This window comes from Sus scrofa, chromosome 17 (assembly GCF_000003025.6).
Source record: "Sus scrofa isolate TJ Tabasco breed Duroc chromosome 17, Sscrofa11.1, whole genome shotgun sequence".
Taxonomy (NCBI): domain Eukaryota; kingdom Metazoa; phylum Chordata; class Mammalia; order Artiodactyla; family Suidae; genus Sus; species Sus scrofa.
This window is the reverse complement of record NC_010459.5, coordinates 32,699,708-32,718,584: the sequence shown is the minus strand read 5'-3', so window position 1 is coordinate 32,718,584 and position 18,877 is coordinate 32,699,708. Positions and strand designations below refer to the sequence as shown.

Genomic DNA, 18,877 nt, shown 5'->3' with positions numbered 1-18,877 from the left:
TAGCGGGTCTTGGGTTAGTGCCCGCTTACTGCTAGGAGGAGCTGGGTCCTGGGGTCTCTAGGTGCAGGGCCCCGAGGTCCCAAAGCTAGTGTCAGCCTGCTGGTGTGTAGGGCCACTGGATGAGGGGTCCCAAGTATCCCAGAGCTAGTGTTGGTCTGCTGGTGGGCAGGGCTGGGTCCTGGTGCAATGGAGGTCCTAGGACTAGAGCCCATCCACCAGTGAGTGAAGCTAGGTCCTAGGGTCTCTGGCTATAGGGCCACTGATGAATGATACCAAGGTCCAGGGGATTCTGGGACTAGTGCTGCCTTGCTGGCAGGTAGAGCCAGGTCCTGTGACTTCTGCTGTAGGGCTCTGGTGGTCTTAGAGCTTGTGCTGGCCTTCTGGTAAGTGGGGCCAGTTTCTGACACAGCTGACTGTTTGGTCTGGGTTGTCACAAAGCTTCTGCTGGCCTTCTGGTACATGAGACTGGATTCTAGGGCTGAGGGGCCTGAGGTTTCTTGGAGCTGGTGTTGGCTTGCTGGTGGGTATAGCTGGGACCCAGGGAGTCCCGGGGCTGGTGCCTGCCTACTGATTTTTTTTTTTTTTTCCTTTTTATGGCTTCACCCGCAGCATATGGAAGTTCCTGCATTGGGGATTGAATCACAGCTGTAGCTGCAGGCCTATGCCACACCTTGCAGCAATGCCAGATGCTTAACTCACTGAGCAATTCCAGCGATTGAGCCCATATCCTCTATCGTCATGGATACTATGTCTGGTTTTTAGCTGAGCCACAATGGGAACTCTGCCCATGGGTTTGGTTTTGTTTTTTGGTCTTTTTAGAGCCATACCCACAGCATATGGAAGTTCTCAGGCTAGGGGTCTAATCAGAGCTACAGTTGCTGGCCTACCCCACAGCCAAAGCAACACCAGATCCAAGCTGAGTCTGTGACCTACACCACAGCTCATGGCAATGCTGGATCCTTAACCCACTGAGCGAGGCCAGGGGATCAAACCTGCATCCACATGGATACTAGTTGGGTTCATTACCACTGAGCCATGATGGGAACTTCATCTGCCCATTGATTTTTGAGGCTGGTCCTTGGGCTAATGCCAGCTCACTGATGGGCAGAGCCAGGACCCAGGGTCTCTGGCTGCAGGGCTCTGGGGGTCCTGGAGTTGTGTTGGCGTGCTGGTGGGCAGTGCTGATTTCTAGGATCTCTGGCTGCAGGTCCTGGAGGTCCCCGGATTAGTGCCTGCGTGTTGGTTATAGGGCCAGGTTCTGGACTCTCTAGTGGACAGAGCATGTCCCAAGTTGGCTGTGGCCTCTGGAGGTAGCCTGCCTGCTGATGGGTGGGGCTGTGTCCCTGCCTGGCTAGTTGCTTGGCCTGAGGCAACCAAATACTAGTGGGTGGGTCAGTATCCGGTGCTAATAAGCTAGAGGGAGGGTTCAAAATGTGCTTGCTAGCACCAGTATGCACGTGGTAGAACAGGCTCCCCAAAATGGCTGCCACCAGTGTGAGGGTTCCCCAGGTGAGCTCCAGTTGCCTCCTGCATCTCTGGGACACTCTCCAAGATCAGCAGGTGGGTCTGACCCAGCCTTCTTTCAGATTACAGCTTCTGCCCTGGGCCCTGAAACATATGCTATTTTGTGTATGCCCTTTAACAGGCTATTTCCCACAGCTCTCTGGAACTCCCACAAGTAAGCTCTTTTGACCTTCAAAGTCCAATGTTCTGGGGCTTGTCTTCCTGGTGCAGGAACCCTGGGCTCAGACCCATTGCTGCTCGGGAGAACCTCTGCAATCATAATTACCCTTCTGTTGTGGGTCACCCACCTGGGGGTATGGGTCTTGACTCTCTCTCAGCTACACCCCTACTACTCTTTTCTTTGTGCCTTTAGTTGTAAATCTTTTCTGCTAGATTCCGGTCTTTCTCATCAGTAGTTGCTCTGCAGATAATTCTGATTTTGGTTGCCTATGAGAGGAGGTAAACTTAGGGTCTCCTACTCTGCCATTTTGACCAAGCTTCATCCCTGGTTTGTTTTTTAAGTTTTATTTTATGCATATAATCTGTACTGTATTTTGGTTTCATAAATCTAGTGGTTTATTCCAAGGTGTGCTATAAGCAGAACAAATACTTTTCTGTATTGTTCTTTGTCTTGATTAATCTGCAATATAAGTTTATACCAGACTATTCTGTTTATTGAAGTAATCTAATTGACCTCCTTGCCTCTGGGCTCATCTCTTTCCATACCCCAAACCGAATCTTACCTTAGGTGTAACTTATAGACAGTAGAATTTAACAGTTTTATTTTGCAGCCTTGGTGGTCCTTTTTCATTCTCTACGTAAATTCACCACCTACGGAAACAAGCTGCTCTTAAGAGCTTTAGGCTCCTACTAATTTAGGAGGTCCTCTTCCCTTTATTTTGGGCCTCTGTCATATTGTCTTTCTCCATAGAAGACCTGTAATGAAAGTTGATTTCTGGTGTTCCAGCACTCTTCAGCAGTTTTTCTGATTCTTTTTTCTCACTAGCAGGTATTGAGTGTGCTGTTCGTACTCAGTCCTCCCCTTGGTGGCATGTATCAGTCTTTGACACACCAACACCCACCTACTCCTGCCTTCTGTGCTTGTCAGATGTCTCCTGCCAGGCTGACTCTTTGCTGCTTTTGTCAGTTGTCTTACAGCTGTCTTTTTCCTTCCTTTGGCGTACTGCCTGACTTCCGTGACAGCTGCTTTGTCATTGCCCATCAGCCATTCTGCCCTTTCTCCTACCCTTCACCTCGCATCCCTTTCCCATATAAGAACAACATGTACTGTAGTACTGCATTATTCTGTGTTCAGAGCTAAGCTCATCACCTTCCCTATGGTATGTCCCAAAGCAGTCATCCTCCTACTTATAGCATTAAGATTCATCTAAGTCAGAGACCTGGGCCTTCCTTACCTCTGGCATCTTTATTGTTAAGTCTTCAGTTCCACTTCTGTAAATTTATCAGTCCTGGAGTTCCCGTTGTGGCTCAGCGGAAATGAATCCAACTAGGAACCATGAGGTTACGGGTTCGATCCCTGGCCTCCCTTAGTGAGTTGGGGATCCGGCATTGCCGTGAGCTGTGGTGTAGGTCTCAGACGCAGCGTGGATCCTGTGCTACTGTGACTGTGGCGTAGGCCAGCAGCTGTAGCTCCGATTCGACCCCTAGCCTGGGAACCTCCATATGCCGCAGGTGCGGCCCTAAAAAAAAGCAAAAAAAAAAAAATTAAAAACTCAAAAAAATAATCAGTCCTGCTCTGATGTCCTTCTGGTTTATTGGCTAGATTAACTTCTGAAGGCTTCAGTCAGTATCCCTCCTAACCTCAAACCACACCAGTTGATCCTCTGCCCTACTGTCAGTCAGTGTTTTTAAAATCCAAATAATTATGGTCAACTTTTCTGTGTTAAAGATTTTGGTGGTTCTTCAGTGTGTTCAGTGGAAAGTCAGAACTTTTTATTGTGACCCAGCAGGCTCCTTTGTGATCCCTTCACTGCTTCTAGACTCCTCTCCTGAATTTCCTCCACATAGCCTCACAGACCCCAATCTTTTATGTCTGCCATTTTCACATTCATTTAGCAAAGGTTTATTGAGGTCCTGTTTGATGCTCTTGCCCAGCTCTTTTGCCACTCCAGGAGCCAAATGCTTTTTCAAGCATTAAGTCCTCTCTGCTTTAAAGAATGATTCTTGTTTCTGACCCTTGGATAACTGCTCTTTATCTTCCCAAGTTCATCTCAAGCATTATCTCCCCTGCAAATGCCTTCTTTGTTCTGCAGTTTCGCTACCTCACCTTAGTGTTAATTGACTAACATTGTGCCAGGTGATACTCAGGTTTTGAATAAATAGTTCATTTGTGCCTCACTACTGGTTAGTGAACTACTTGATGACCGCTTATATCTAGTCCATGTCTAATCTGTGTATTGCCATTGTCTGGTGAAGCACAAAGGGGAAAATGTGAGCTTTGGAGTTTTGAAAGCCTTGTGTTTGAATCCTAGTAGCCACTTAATAGGTATATGGCCTCAAATAAATTCCTTAACCTCTGTGATTTTTAGATTCATTTGTAGAATGGAAAAACAGTATCTAACTCATAGATGGTTGTAGGGATTGATTGGTTTAAAGTATATAGCATGCCTAAGGTGCCTAGCCTATAGCAGGTACCCAAGGATTATAGTTTTAAGAATAGTTTGTTCTTAATAATAAATAATATAGTATTGATTGAATGAACACTTCACTGAAGGAACTGAACTCTCCTTCTGTGTGCCTTTTTCTCAAATCCAAGAACCTGAGCAGCTCTAGAAGAAGGCCTAGGCAGAGCTTAACACTCCTAGCTGCCACACTTCTTTATTTCTCCCATGCCTAGGAGACATCCTTCAGCAGTCTTTAAGCTTTTGAAGGGTCAAAGAAAAGTCAGGTAGATCTGGATTTGGATTCTACTTCTGCAGTTACCAGCTATGTGACCACCTCTCAATTTCTTTATCTTCAAAATGGGGGTAAGAGGAGAATTTCTCTTGTAGAGTTACTCTGAGATTTAACTAAGATAGAAGGTTGAATATTGAAATAATATGAACCTGATACTTGGTCATGTTTTATCAGTACTTATATATTGACTATTGAATGCTTAACTTTGAATAGCTAGTTTTTTTGTTTTTTTGTTTTTTTCTTTTTAGGGCCGCACCCACAGCTTATGGAAGTTCCCAGACTAGGGTTCAAATCAGAGCTACAGCTGTCAGCCTACACCACAGCCAAGGCCACAGCAATGCCAGATCTAAGCCACATCTGTGACCTACACCACAGTTCATGGCAATGCCAGATCCTTAACCCACTGATCAGGCTGGGGATTGAACCCATATCTTCACAGTTACTAGTCTGATTCGTTACCGCTGAGCCACAACAGGAACTCCTGAGTAGATGACTCTTAATGGAAGCTATCACAGCAGGAATGCAAACTCTGGGGAATAGACAGATTGGCTGAGCTCTCCTTTGCTAGTGGGAACTTAATAATATTGATTCCTTCTAACATTTTTCTTCTTTAGGAAATGTGTGCAGCATTGTGCCTCCTAGTAAGAGCATGGAGAAAACTGCATTGCAGAGCACCCTCATAATTTCCATTTCTCATCCATCATAAATCATAATGTTAGGAGTTGATCTTATTTTTCATTACTGTCTGTATCAGGATCAAGGTTGGTTGCATATATCAGAAAATAGGTTTATTTCTTTCTTGTATATACAAAGTCCACAAGTAAGCAGGGCTGATATGGCAGTTCAGCAGTGTCATTAGAGAACTCAGTCTCTTGTCTCTCTTTTCTGTTATCCTAAAAGTCACTTCAGGGTCCTTAGTGGCTGTTGGGGCTCTAATCATCACATCTAAATTCTAGGTTATAGGAGAGAAAATAGAGGAAAAGTCTCCCTCCCTGCCTGTTGTTTGTTTTGTTTGCTTGTTTTGCTTTTTTTTTGGGGGGGGTGTCTTTTTTGCCATTTATTGGGCTGCTCTTACGGCATATGGAGTTCCCAGGCTAGGGGTCTAATCGGAGCTGTAGCCACCTGCCTACGCCAGAGCCACAGCAACGCGAGATCTGAGCTGCGTCTGAAACCTACACCGCAGCTCACGGCAACGTCGGATCATTAACCCACTGAGCAAGGGCAGGGACCGAACCCACAACCTCATGGTTCCTAGTCGGATTCGTTAACCACTGTGCCACGACGGGAACTCCTTGTTTTGCTTTTAAACCTGCACCCTTGACATACGGAAGTTCCCAGGCTAGCTACAGCTGCCAGTCTACAGCCATAGCAACACAGGATCCTGGCCTCATCTGTGACCCACACCACAGCTCACGGCAGTGCTGGATCCTTAACCCACTGAGCGAGGCCAGGGATTGAACCTCCATCCTCATGGATTCTAGTTGGGTTTGTTACCACTGAGCCATGACGGGAACTCCCCCTCCCTGCCTGCTAAACCACCTTTCTAGAGATCTCATAATAGACTTTAGCTTTTATCTCCTTGGCCAGAATTTAGTCACCTAGCTGAGGAATGGGTGTGTACTCTCCTTAGTACTAGTAACCAGTTTTCTTCTTCTCCCTGCTATTAGGTGAGAATGGCTTACCTACCAGGACCTTGGGGTCCATTGATGGGGGAGTGTTTGTCTGGACAAGGAGTGTTTTTTTTTGGCCAGAAGGCAAAAAAATCTTTCTCTGATAGATACTCAGTATTCGTGTGGTGGTTCCTTCATCTTGAGTGCTGGATGGATGACAGGAACTCCGCTGAATTTTTGAATTTTAAGAACATTTAGAAAATGTCCTTAGACATTAAACTATCAGGAAAAAAACAGCTGTGATTTTTCAGAATTTTCTTTGCTGTTGTCCCAAGACTTTTTTTTTTTTTAACTATTTTTCTTTTTCTTTTTATTTATTTTATTTATTTATTTATTTACTTTTTTGTCTTTCTGCTATTTCTTTGGGCTGCTCCCGAGGCATATGGAGGTTCCCAGGCTAGTGGTCGAATCAAATCTGTAGCCACCGGCCTACGCCAGGGCCACAGCAACGCGAGATCCGAGCCACGTCTGCGACCTACACCACAGCTCACGGCAACGCCAGATCATTAACCCACTGAGGAAGGGCAGGGACCGAACCCGCAACCTCATGGTTCCTAGTCGGATTCGTTAACCACTGCGCCACGATGGGAACTCCCTGTCCCAAGACTTTTAAGAATTGCCAGTGGTGTTTTGGTTTTTCTCGGTTATTTGAATGTTAAACTTTCCTGATTTATCTCCCTAATGTCTGTGCAATGGAAACGGTTTTTTTTCTTTTTTTTTTTTTCTTTTTTTTTCTTTTTTTTAGTAAGAAATGTTTTTGTGGGGTTCCGTTGTGTCTCAGTGGAAAATCTGACTATCATCCATGATGACACAGGTTCAATCCCTGGCTTCGCTCGGCCGGTTAGGAATCCGGCATTGCTGTGAGCTGTGATGTAGGTTGCAGACTCAGCTTGGATCTGGCCTTGCTGTGGCTATGGTGTAGGCTAGTGGCTACAGCTCCAATTGGACCCCTAGCCTGGGAACCTCTATATGCTGCCGGTGTGGCCCTAAAAAAAGAAAAGAAAAAGTTTTTGTAGTGATAAAAGAAGTGAATATTAGCCATTTGTCTGATGTGTGATAGGGTAGGAGAAAGGATGTAATGCGTGTGCCATTGTGTTTAATAAATTAGGGAACTCCCCCATCCTTCATGACTCATCTGAAGCCTCCCTGCTCATTTATTCTATACTCACATAACCAAAGCTTTTGATTCACATGTGTTTTTGGAAAATTGAAAAATGTATAAACGAGTTTCTTCCATTATTTGATTTTCCTGGAATATATCTGTATTTTCTTAGGCCACTGTTGCCCAGTCAAAAATAATGTGTAAGATAGGGGAGGAAATTATGTGTAGTTAACTCCTACCTAGCAAAAGCAATCAGAAAGACTGGTTAAAATAATTGTGGTATATCCGTAAGACAAAACACTCTGCAGCTACTGAAAAGAAAGGTAGCTAGAAACTGTTGGTGTGGAAGATGTCCAGGATTTATAATTTAAGTAAAAATGCAAGCTATGGACAGTATGTGTACTCTCCTGTTTATCTGAAAAAATATTTATTTATTATATGTAGGTATATGCTTGAGTAGTATAAGAAATAGCTAAAGAATATGGAAGAAATTATTTAGTGATCACTTTTGGGAAATGGGACTGGCAGGAGGTGAATGAGACTTAGGCTCTTCTTTGTATCCGTCTCTTCTGTTTGTATGTCTTATAATGATCATTCTGTATTTATATATTTTAATAGTTTATAATTTCAGTGGAGGGGAGGAAGATCAGTGTCTTCCCTATATAAAAAAGTAGTCTTTTAATAATATTAAAAGATTACATTCAACTAGAAGATAGTCTGAGGATCTAATTTAAAGATGTTATTGGCAGTTCATAATACTATGTTGTATAATTGAAATTTGCTAAGAAAATAGAACTTAAATTTTCTCTCCCCCACCCCCTTAAAAAAATGACAGGTGAGGTAATGAATATATTAATTAACTAGAAGGGGGACATTTTTACAGTGTGTTTGTCTGTGTGTATGTATAAAATCACCACAATGTACACTTTAAATATCTTTTTTTTTTTTCTTTTCTTTTCTTTTTTGCTCTTTAGGGCTGCACCTGCAACATATGGAAGTTCCCAGCCTTGGGATCAAATAGGAGCTGCAGCTACTGGCCCATGCCACAGCCACAGCAACGCCAGATCCGAGCCAAGTCTGCAACCTACATCACAGCTCACAGCAACACCAGATCCCTGACACACTGAGTGAGGCTAGAGATCGAACCGGCATCCTCATTAGTATTCTGATTCATTTCTGCTGTGCTATAATGAGAACTCCCTAAATATAACTTTATATGTCAGTTTTTCTTTAGTGAAGATGAAATTAAAAAAAAAAAAGAAAAAAGAAAAGATTTCAGGAGTTCCCGTATGGCACACTGGAATCGGTTGTGTCTCCGGAGTGCTAGAGCACAGGTTTGATCCCTGGCCTGGCACAGTGGGTTAAGGATTTGGCGTTGCCACAGCTGCTGTGATGTAGGTTGCAACTGTGGCTTGAATCGGATCACTGGCCTGGAACTCCATATGCTGTGGGGTAGCCAAAAAAGAAAAAAAGGAAAAGAATAGAAAAAAGATTCATAATATAAATTTATAATATAAAACAACCAGGAACAAATGAATAGCACAGGAAAATAAAGGAACACTCTGAACATAAAAACTTGAATAAACAGAGAAAATACCGTGTCCAGGATTATAAAAATACCAATTCTCCCTGAACTGATTTTTAAAAAATCAATGTACTTTTATTATTTATTTATTTATTTATTTTTGTCTTTTTGCCATTTCTTGGGCTGCTCCTGCGGCACATGGAGGTTCCCAGGCTAGGGGTCCAATCGGAGCTATAGCCGCCAGCCTACGCCACAGCCACAACAACTCGGGATCCAAGCCGCATCTGCAACCCACACCACAGCTCACGGCAACGCCAGATCCCCAACCCACTGAGCAAGGCCAGGGATCAAACCCGCAACCTCATGGTTCCTAGCCAGATTTGTTAACCACTGAACCACGACGGGAACTCCTACTTTTATTTTTTTTAAAGGTTTATTGAAGTATAGTTGATTTACTTGGTTGCTGAACTCATTTTTTTTTTTCTTTAGGACCACAACTGTGGCATATGGAAGTTCCCAGGCTAGAGGTCCAATCAGAGCTTCAGTTGCCGACCTAAGCAACAGCAACAGCCATGCCAGATTCAAGCCACATCTGCAGTATAATGCAGCTTTCATTCGGCATTGCTGGATCATTAACCCATTGAGCAAGGCCAGTATTGAACCCACATACTAATTGGGTTCTTAACCCACTGAGGCGCAATGGAAACTCCTGAACTTTTTGGGGTTTTTTTTGTTGTTGTTGTTTTTCTTTAATCAGCCTTTTATTCTTTTATTTAAAAATTTTTTTTCCCTCCTTACAGCCACAGCTGCAGCATACGAAAATTCCGCGGGCCAGGGATCAAACCTGCACCACAGTTGTGATCTGCACCACAGTTAGGCAATGCTGGATCCTTAACCTGCTGTGCCACACAGGAACTTCCTATCAGCCTTTTATTCTAGAGAAAAGCTGAGAAAATTTTATATCTACCAGATAGATTGTACAACATCTGTAACATTTTACTGTTTTATCTATTTATCCATCTCCTCTATTCATCCATCAGTTCATATCATTTTCAGTGTATTGCAAAGTAAATTGCATAGATCAGTGTACTTCTTCCCAAATACTCAAGCATACGTATCATTTACAATATGTGTTTATGGGTGGAATCTTTTATAGAGATAAAATTTATGTACAGTGAAGTGCACAAATCTTAAGATATCATTCAGTGAGTTCTGAAAAACACATACACCCATGCAACCGGCTCTATCAAGATACTGAATATTACTGTTTTCCAGGAACTCTCATGTTCCTTTCCAATAAATCCTCCATCTTTTTCCAGTCAACCATTCTTCTGATTTTTCCACCATAGGTTAGTTTTGCTTTTTCTAGAGCTTCATCTACATAAAGTCACATGTTTTATATTCTTTTTTAAAAATTATTTTATTTTATTTTATTTTATTTTATTTTATTTTATTTGGTCTTTTTAAGGCTGCACCCGCAGCATATGGAGGTTCCCAGGCTAGGGGTCTAATTGGAGCTGCAGCCACTGGCCTACACCACAGCCACAGCAAGGCCAGATCCAAGCTTCGTCTGCGACCTACACCACAGCTCACGGCAACGCTGGATCCTTAACCCACTGAGCGAGGCCAGGGATGAAACCTGCAATTTCATGGTTCCTAGTTGGATTTATTAACCACTGCGCCACGACAGGAACTCCAACATGTTTTATATTCTTGTGTAAGGCTTTTTTCACTCAGCATGATGTTTTTAAGATTCATCCAGGAGTTCCTGTTGTGGCTCAGTGGGATAAGAATCTGACTAGTATCCATGAGAATGCGGGTTTGATCCCTGGCCTCGATCAGTGGGTTAAGTAAGAATCTGGTGTTGCTGCAAGCTGCAGCATAGGTTGCTCAGATCCCATGTTGCTGTGGCTGTGGTACAGGCTGGCAGCTGCAGCTCCGATTCGACCACTAGCCTGGGAACGTCCATATGCCACAGGTGTGGCCTTAATTAGAAAAAAAGAGGATTTCCCATCGTGGCTCAGTGGTAAAAAGCCAACTAGTAACCATGAGGATGTGGATTCGATCCCTGGCCTTGCTTAGTGGTTTAAGAATCCTGTGTTGCTGTGGCTGTGGTGTAGGTCGCAGATGTGGCTCCGATTCCACCCCTGGCCTGGGAACTTCCACATGCTGCAGGTGCAGCCCGAAAAAAAAAAAAAGATTCGTCCATTTTTTTGGTGTGTATCAGTATTTTTTTCCTTTTTGTTCCTGAGCAGTATTCTATTGTGAGAAAGAAACCACTCTCTGTTATTGATATATTCTCTTATTGATGGTTCCTTGGGTTATTTTCAGCTATTTGTTAGGAACATTCTTGTACTAGTCTTTTTCTGGACATATGTTCTTATTTCTCTTGCATAAATATATAGAAATGGAATTACTGGGTCATAAAGTTAGGTGTCTTTTTATAAAAGAAGTTGTCAGACAAACTAATTTTAAAAATAGAAGTATCACGAGTAGCTCATCCTAAAAATCATTCTGCTATTAGAATTTGTGCACAGGATTTCTGGCATCGTGCAGAGTACAGCTGACAGGGACTGGTTTCCTCCTGACGATCGATAGTGCCTATTTCTCTCAAACTATTTAACTGTTCGTCTGTGTCAGGACAATGCCTTTGTTGTAGAGTCAGCTTTTAAAGCCCTCAATTCAGAGAGGTATGGGGAAGAGATGAATTTAGGAGAGTATGGGATGTCAGTAAATCAGATGTGACAGAGAAGTTGAAGAATTTAACAACAAAGAGGGAGTGTGTGAGTGAGATAAACAGACAGACAGACAGACACACACACACACAGGTGGGGGGGAGGGAAAGAGAAAGGAGAATGGGCTAAGGAGAAAGAAATACCAATGGGCTTTTCCTCTTGTGATTTTTTTTTTTTCCCTTTCCTCCTTTTTTCACCCCTTTTCCTTTTTTATGATTGCACCTATGGCATATGGAAGCTCCCGGGCTACGGGTTGGATCTGAGCTGCAGTGACTGGCCTAAGCCACAGCCACGGCAATGTGGGATCCAAGCCACATCTGCAGCCTACACCGCAGGTTGCAGCAGTGCTGGATCCTTAACCCACTGAGCAAGGCCAGGGATTGAACCCATATCCTCATGGAGACTCTTGTCAGGTTCTTAACCTGCCACAAAGGGAACTCCTCCTCTCCTGACTTTTAATTGAGCTTTTGCAAAAGTTATTTTTTAATCTAAGGTTTTTTTGTTTTGTTTTGTTTTGTCTTTTTAGGGCCGCCCCGAGGCATATGGACATTCCCAGGCTAGGGGTTGGAATCGGAGCTGCGGCTACCAGCTACACCACAGCCACAGCAACGCCAGATCAAGCTGCGTCTGTGCCCTACACCACAGCTCATGGCAATGCTGGATCCTTAACCCACTGAGTGAGGCCAAGGATGGATACTAGTCAGATTTGTTTCTGCTGAGCCATGATGGGAACTCCTCAAAAGTTTTTTTTAAGATGGTTCAGAAGTTTTAAATGTCCTGTGTGCTGAATTAAATGATCTCCAAAGAGCTTTCTCATTCTGTTTAACAGCTGCATAGTATTCCATTTTATGAATATGCCATAATTTATTTAATTGTGCCCTCTTCTCCCATTGATAAATATTTAGATTATTTTTGGTCTTTTTCTATTGCAAACTATGCCGCATTGAGTAACCTATACATAGGTCACTTTAAAAGTATGGGATAGAAGTTCCCTGGTGGCCTGATGGTTAAGGATTCGGCATTGTCACTTCTGGGCTCAGTCCCTGGCCCAGGAACTCCCACATGCCATGGGCACAGCAAAGAAAAAAAAAGAAAAATTATAGTGTATATGTAAAGTTTACAAGTTGAAATGTGTCAAAGGTTTATGCTTATGTAATTCTGGGATTTACAGATCATATGAGAGTATTTGTTTACACAAACCTTTGCCAACAAAATGTTGTTAAAAGGTTTTTATATTTGCCTGATAGGTGAAAAATGATATTGCAATATAGGTTAATTTGGCTTTCTTTGAACATGAATGAGATTGGTTTTCTGTGAATTGTCTTTTTCATCTCTTGCCATTTCTTAATCTGTAGGAGTCCTTTAAATATCAGGGAAATCAGACCTTTGTAAATGAGTTGGAAATATTTTTTAAAGAGCATATTCATTACAAATATGGAGATAGTTGTTTTGGTGGAATGGTGGAAAAAGAAGCCAGGTTGCCATGGAGACAACTCTTTCTAGAAATTTGGCTGCGAGGTGGAATTGAGAGAATGCTAACTAGAAAAGTGATGTGGATTAAAAGGAATTCTTTTGGAATTCTTGTTGTGGCTCAGTGGTTAACGAATCCGACTAAGAACCATGAGGTTGTGGGTTTGATCCCTGGCCTTGCTCAGTGGGTTAAGGATCTGGCGTTGCTGTGAGCTGTGGTGTAGGTCGAAGACACGTCTGAGATCCCACGTTGCTGTGGCTGTGGTGTAGGCCGGTGGCTGCAGCTCCAATTAGACCCCTAGCCTGGGAACCTCCATATGCCGCGGGAGCAGCCCAAGAAATGGCAAAAAGACAAAAAATAAATAAAAGGAGTTCTTTTCTTTGAGATGTTCTTAATCATGTTTAAATGCTTTATTAAAGCTAAGAGATCGTGGTAGAGGATCTACAGGACAAGATTCCTAAGGGACTCAGATTTTTGGGAGGTATTGCAGAGAGGAGGAGGTTTGTTAAGTAAGGTGACTGGGAGTTAAGGGTATCCTAGTCCAGTGGCTTCTGTTTTCTCTGAGACAAGGCCAGCAGCCAAGGATGTGAAAAAGAGATGGTTGGAGAGGAGAGGAGGTTCTTAGAAACCACTGCTGTGGGGAATTGGAAAGAGAGTTGAGGGAAATACAGAAGGATCCCAGAAAGTGTTCAGAGTTCCATTGAGGCAAAAATAGTGGTATCAACCTTATGGATTGTTTGATTGTCTTAAGGAGCATTTGACAGTCTAAATGTAGGGCTGACAGTTGGCTTAGTTCGTGATTGGGGGTTATTTTCCCCATGTAGGTGCACTAGAAGAGCAATGTAGCAAAAGAATTTAGGATATTCGCAAGGGAATAGTTGAACTGACACCAGGTTTTCTTGGTTGAGAAGGAAATGAAGACTAAACAGAGATATTGGAAAGAAAACTAGAAGTTCAAGGGACCGAAAGTCTGGGTGAGGTCGGAGAACAGGTATAGCAGATTTTTGGAGTTCCCGATGTGGCACAGTGAGTTACGAATCCGACTTACAAAATGGCTCTGGTCATGTGAAGGCGAGTTTAATACCTGGCCTGGTACAGTGGGTTAAAAGGATCTTGCATTGCCACAGCTGCTATGTAGGTCACAGCTATGGGTCAGATTCAATCCCTGGCCCAGGAACTTCCATATGCTCTGGGTGTGGTCATAAAATTTACCAAAAAAAAAGACTGCATTTTCAGAGCAGTTTTATATTCACAACAAAATTGATCAGAAAGTATAAAAGTTTCCAAATACTCCTGCTTGCTCTCTCTTTCTCTCTCTCTCTCTCTCACACACACACACACACACACATACAAAACCTCTCCTACTGTTGACATCCTGCTCCACAGTGGTACATTTATTACAAATCAGTGAACCTGCATTGATAGTATTATCACTCAAAGTCCATAGTTTACATTAGGGTTCACTTCTGGCGGTATACATTCTGTGGGTTTGGTCAAATGTATAATAACATGTATCTACCATTTTATTACCGAGTTGATGGTTTTCCTGAGTTTTAAGAGTTCTTTATTTTGGGAGTTCCCATTGTGGCTCACAGTAGTGAACCCAACTAGTATCCATGAGGACGCAGGGTCAATCCCTGGCCTCACTCTGGGTTAAGGATCCAGCCATGCCATGAGCTGCAGTGTAGGTCGCAGATGAGTCTCAGATCCCACAATGCTATGGCTGTGGTGTAGGCCAGCACCTGGAGCTCTGATTCGACCCCTAGCCTGGGAACTTCCACATGCCACAGTCTGGCGGTAAAAAGGGGGGAAAAATTAGTTCTTTATTTTGTTTTCATCTTATTTGATTTTTGCCCACACCCATGGCATGTTGAAGTTCCCAGGCCAGGGATTGAACCTGTAACCGCTGCCCAAGCTGCCGTAAGTGACAACACCAGATTCTTAACCTGCTGCACCACAAGGGAGTTTCCAAGAGTTCATTATTTTGGATAGCAGTTCTTTAGCTGTTGTCTTTTGCCAATATTTTCTCATAGTCTGTGGCTTTCTTCTTGTGTTGTTCTCTTGACATTGTCTTCTGCAGAGCAGTTTTGGGTTTTTTGTTCGTTTATTTGGTTGGTTGTGCCCATGGCATGCTGAAGTTCCAGCCCAGGAATCGAAACCATGCCACAGCAGGGACTGAAGCCCCTGCAGTGACAACGCCATATACTTAACCCACTGCATCACCAGGAAACTCTGAACAATTTTTAGTTTTAATCAAGTGCAGCTTATTATTTTTTTATGGTTCTGCCTTTGGTATTATATCTAAAAAGTCATTGCCATACCCAAGGTCATCTAGGTTTTCTCCTGTGTTATCTTCAGGAAGTCTTTTGCATTTACATTGAGGTCTGTGTTCATTTTGAGTTAATTTTTGTGGAGAACATAAGGTCTGCATTTAGATTTTTGGGGTGGGGTGGGGTATGTGTGTGCCAAGTTACTGCAGTACCATGTGTTGAAAAGACTATCTTTGCTCCTTTGTCAAAGATCAGTTGACTGTTTATGTAGGTCTATATCTGGATTCTCTCTCCTGTACCATTGATCTGTTTATTTATTCTTTCTGTCTTGATCACTGTTGCTTTTTTATATTACTGTTTGCTTTTATAGTAATCTTCTGACTTTGCTCCTTCAGTATTGAATTGGCTATTCTCAGTCTTTTGCATCTCCGTATAAACTTTAGAACCAGTTTGTTGATATCCACAAAACAGCTTTGTGGGATTTTGATTGAGATTGCATTGAATCTGTAAACCAAGTTGGGAAGAACTGACATCTTGACAATATTGAGTCTTCCTATCCATGAACATTGTTTATGATATTTTGCAGCTTTTTTTCCTATTGTCAGAGGTACATTTTTACTTTTGTGATTTATTGTTTTGTGGTTTCTTACATGATGTTTAGAAAGTCCTTCCTCATCCTAAGCTCTCATATTCATTTATTCCTTTTAAAAATGTGTTTCTAAACATTTAATTTTTCAACCCATCTGGATTTTATTTTGGAATATGGAATGAGGTAATGGTCTAACCCCCTGCCCCCAAATACATAGCTTTGTTTTTGCTTTCATTTTTTTACAGCTGCACCTGTGGCATGTGGAAGTTCCCAGGCTGGTGATTGAACCCACACCTCTGTAGGGACCCAAGCCACTGCAGTTAGATTATTTTTTGGGGGGATGTCTTTTTTTGTTTTTTCTAGGGCTGCACCCACAGCATATGGAGGTTCCCAGGCTAGGGGTCTAATTAGAGCTGTAGCCCCTGGCCTAAGCCAGAGCCACAGCAATGCCAGATCCGAGCCACGTCTGTGATCTACACCGCAGCTCACGGCAACACCGGATCCTTAACCCACTGAATGAGGCCAGGGATCTAACCTGAAACCTCATGATTCCTAGTCAGATTTGTTAACCACTGAGCCACGACAGGAACTCCTGCAGTTAGATTCTTAACCCAGTGCACCATGGCAGGAACTCCCAAATATACAGTTAATTTTTCTCCAAAATAGTAGTTCCCTTGCGGCTCAGCACGTTAAGGATCTGGCGTTGTCACTGCTGTGGTGTGGATTCAATCTCTGGCTGGGAAACTTTCATGTGCCTCAAGTGAGGCCCAAAAAAATTTTTTTTAAATCAGACAAATATACATACGTAATAATCAGCCTTTCAGTCTGTTTTCTAACCCTTACAGAGGGGATTGTATGGTTTCCCAATTTCATGTTATGGTCAAGTGGGGAACTGGTCAAATCTTATGTGAGTGTACCTTGGCAAGGCCGCTCATTCCCTGCTAGGCCTAGTTGCTGGTACCAGAGGCAAACTCTGTGTATAAACCACTTGCATCTCTCTACCCTCCCTCAAATTGTCCTGTGCCCCTTGGAGAGGCGTGCCCCTTAGAAAACCATTAGCATATTGAATTATCTCTAGGCTGTGAGTCTTACGAAGATGGGACCTCTGAGAGTATTGCTCCCTAATTGTTTGCCTAGTACCTAGCTTAGTATAGGACATAGGCATCTGAAAGGAGGAATGAGCCACTATTACCATTGAGAATGTGCCACAGCCATGTTACGTGGTTTGAAGTAAAAATAAAGGTTGAGAACAGCTGCATAATGTCTGCCTTGGAGGGCAGTACATTCATGCAGTCAACCTACCTTCTCCATACCTCTTATTCTGAAGACACGAAAGCTACACATAGCATTTGCCTGGGGAGTTTTTAAAGGAATTACCATCTAGCTCTCACCCCCAGAGATGCAGTCTGGCACAGGGATTTTTTTTTTTTAATTGTTTGTGTGATTCTAAAGTGTAGCCAAGGTTGAGAATCACTTGAAAAAGTGTTCTTACTAAAGGTTCTTATTAAGTATTATAGTTATATAAAGATTCAGTTAAGTAGTTGGATTCTTGGGGAATTGTGCTTATCAGATTCCCAGAAGATCATTGGTCCTATTTGTACACTTTAGTTGCTAGGAAAGTTTTGCCCAAAACACTCCTTGGGTGAATAGTTTGGACATAATCACAGTTTTATGGGATCTTACCTAACATGGCTCTCTAATTTTTCAGGTCAGCATGGATTCCTGGTTCCTTCTTGTTCTGCTGGGCAGTGGTCTGATACATGCTGGTGCCAGCAACACTACCACAGGTAAATTGCTATTTGATGAGACTGGTATTTGGAACAGAATTTTGGTTTTACATTTAATGCCTACATTTGAGGCTTTGATGATACTAAAGAAAGGAAAAGTATATTAAGGTTTTACTTAAAAGTGATGGTAAAATAAGTGTCTTTAGAAGTTTCTGGGTGGTATTGTATGCCTAGCATTGTTCTTTATACTACATACTACTTTAAATGAAGAGATTGTGTGTTTATTCCTGAAATGTTAAAAAGGGGGGGGGAGTTACTATTTAAGATTCCTATATATTGATTCTGAGGAACTAAGAATCCAGTTTCTCCTTATATTAGATGGTAGCGCTTTGGAAGTGGAAGGAAGGATCCATCATTAAATAAAAGAGAGAGTGCGTTTGTATCTATCTGATCTTTGGTTCTAAGTATTTGAGAGTGTAGTAAGGGCTTTCGGCTTTGTGCTTTATAACTTTTGAGCTATCAAATTCTTTGTGTAATATTTTTTCTCCCTGTCTCTCTTTTTTTTTCCTTTCGGTTTACAGTTTCACCTTCAGTAGGCGTTACAAGATCTATTAAAGCAACTACAGCAGAATCATTTAAAGAAGAGACCAAAACTTCAAATCCTACTTCTTCAGTAACTTCTCCTTCCTTGGCACCAACATTCAGCCCAAATCTAACTCTGGGACCCACCTATGTAACAACCACTGTCAATTCTTCAGACTCTGACAATGGGACCACAAGAACAGTGAGCACCAATTCTGTAGTCACTACAGTTTCACCAAATGGAACATGGCATGTAGATACCAGAACAGAACCTTGGGAGGGGAATGCCAGCACTGCAGCAACCACTCCGGAAACTTTTCCTCCTTCAGGTACTAGAGATGGTTTCAATTTTTTTTTTCTTTTCTTTTTTTGGGCCATACCTGTGGAATATGGAAGTTCCCAGACTAAGGGTCAAATTGGAGCTACAGCTGTCAGCCCGTGCCACAGCCATAGCAACTCGAGATCTGAGCCGCGTCTACGACCTACACCACAGCTCATGGCAATGTCGGATCCCCGACTCACCATGAGGCCCGGGATCGAACCTGCATCTTCATGGATACTAGTCAGATTTGTTTCCCCTGCACCACAGCAGGAACTCTGGTTTCTGTTTGTTCTTTCCATTGCTCTCTGAGTTTATTCAGCCTTTCATAATTATTATTGTTGTTGTTGTTGTTGTCTTTTTTGGGCCATGCCCACAGGATATGGAAGTTCCCAGGCTAGGGGTTGAATTGGAGCTGTGGGTGGCTCCTGGCCTGCACCACAGCCACAGCAATGCAGGATCTGAGCC

The 18,877-nt window shown here is 42.7% G+C and overlaps 1 protein-coding gene across 3 annotated transcripts in view; it reads left to right on the top strand.

Annotated features, from left to right (window-relative positions):
* PTPRA (protein tyrosine phosphatase, receptor type A) overlaps window positions 1-18,877 on the top strand; it is a 158,617-nt gene that overhangs the window by 78,526 nt on the left and 61,214 nt on the right. For all 3 annotated transcript variants that reach the window (XM_005672777.3, XM_021077236.1, NM_001244485.1), the window contains 2 exon segments: window positions 17,490-17,568; window positions 18,090-18,419. In XM_005672777.3, the coding sequence (XP_005672834.1) occupies window positions 17,490-17,568; window positions 18,090-18,419 (409 nt within the window).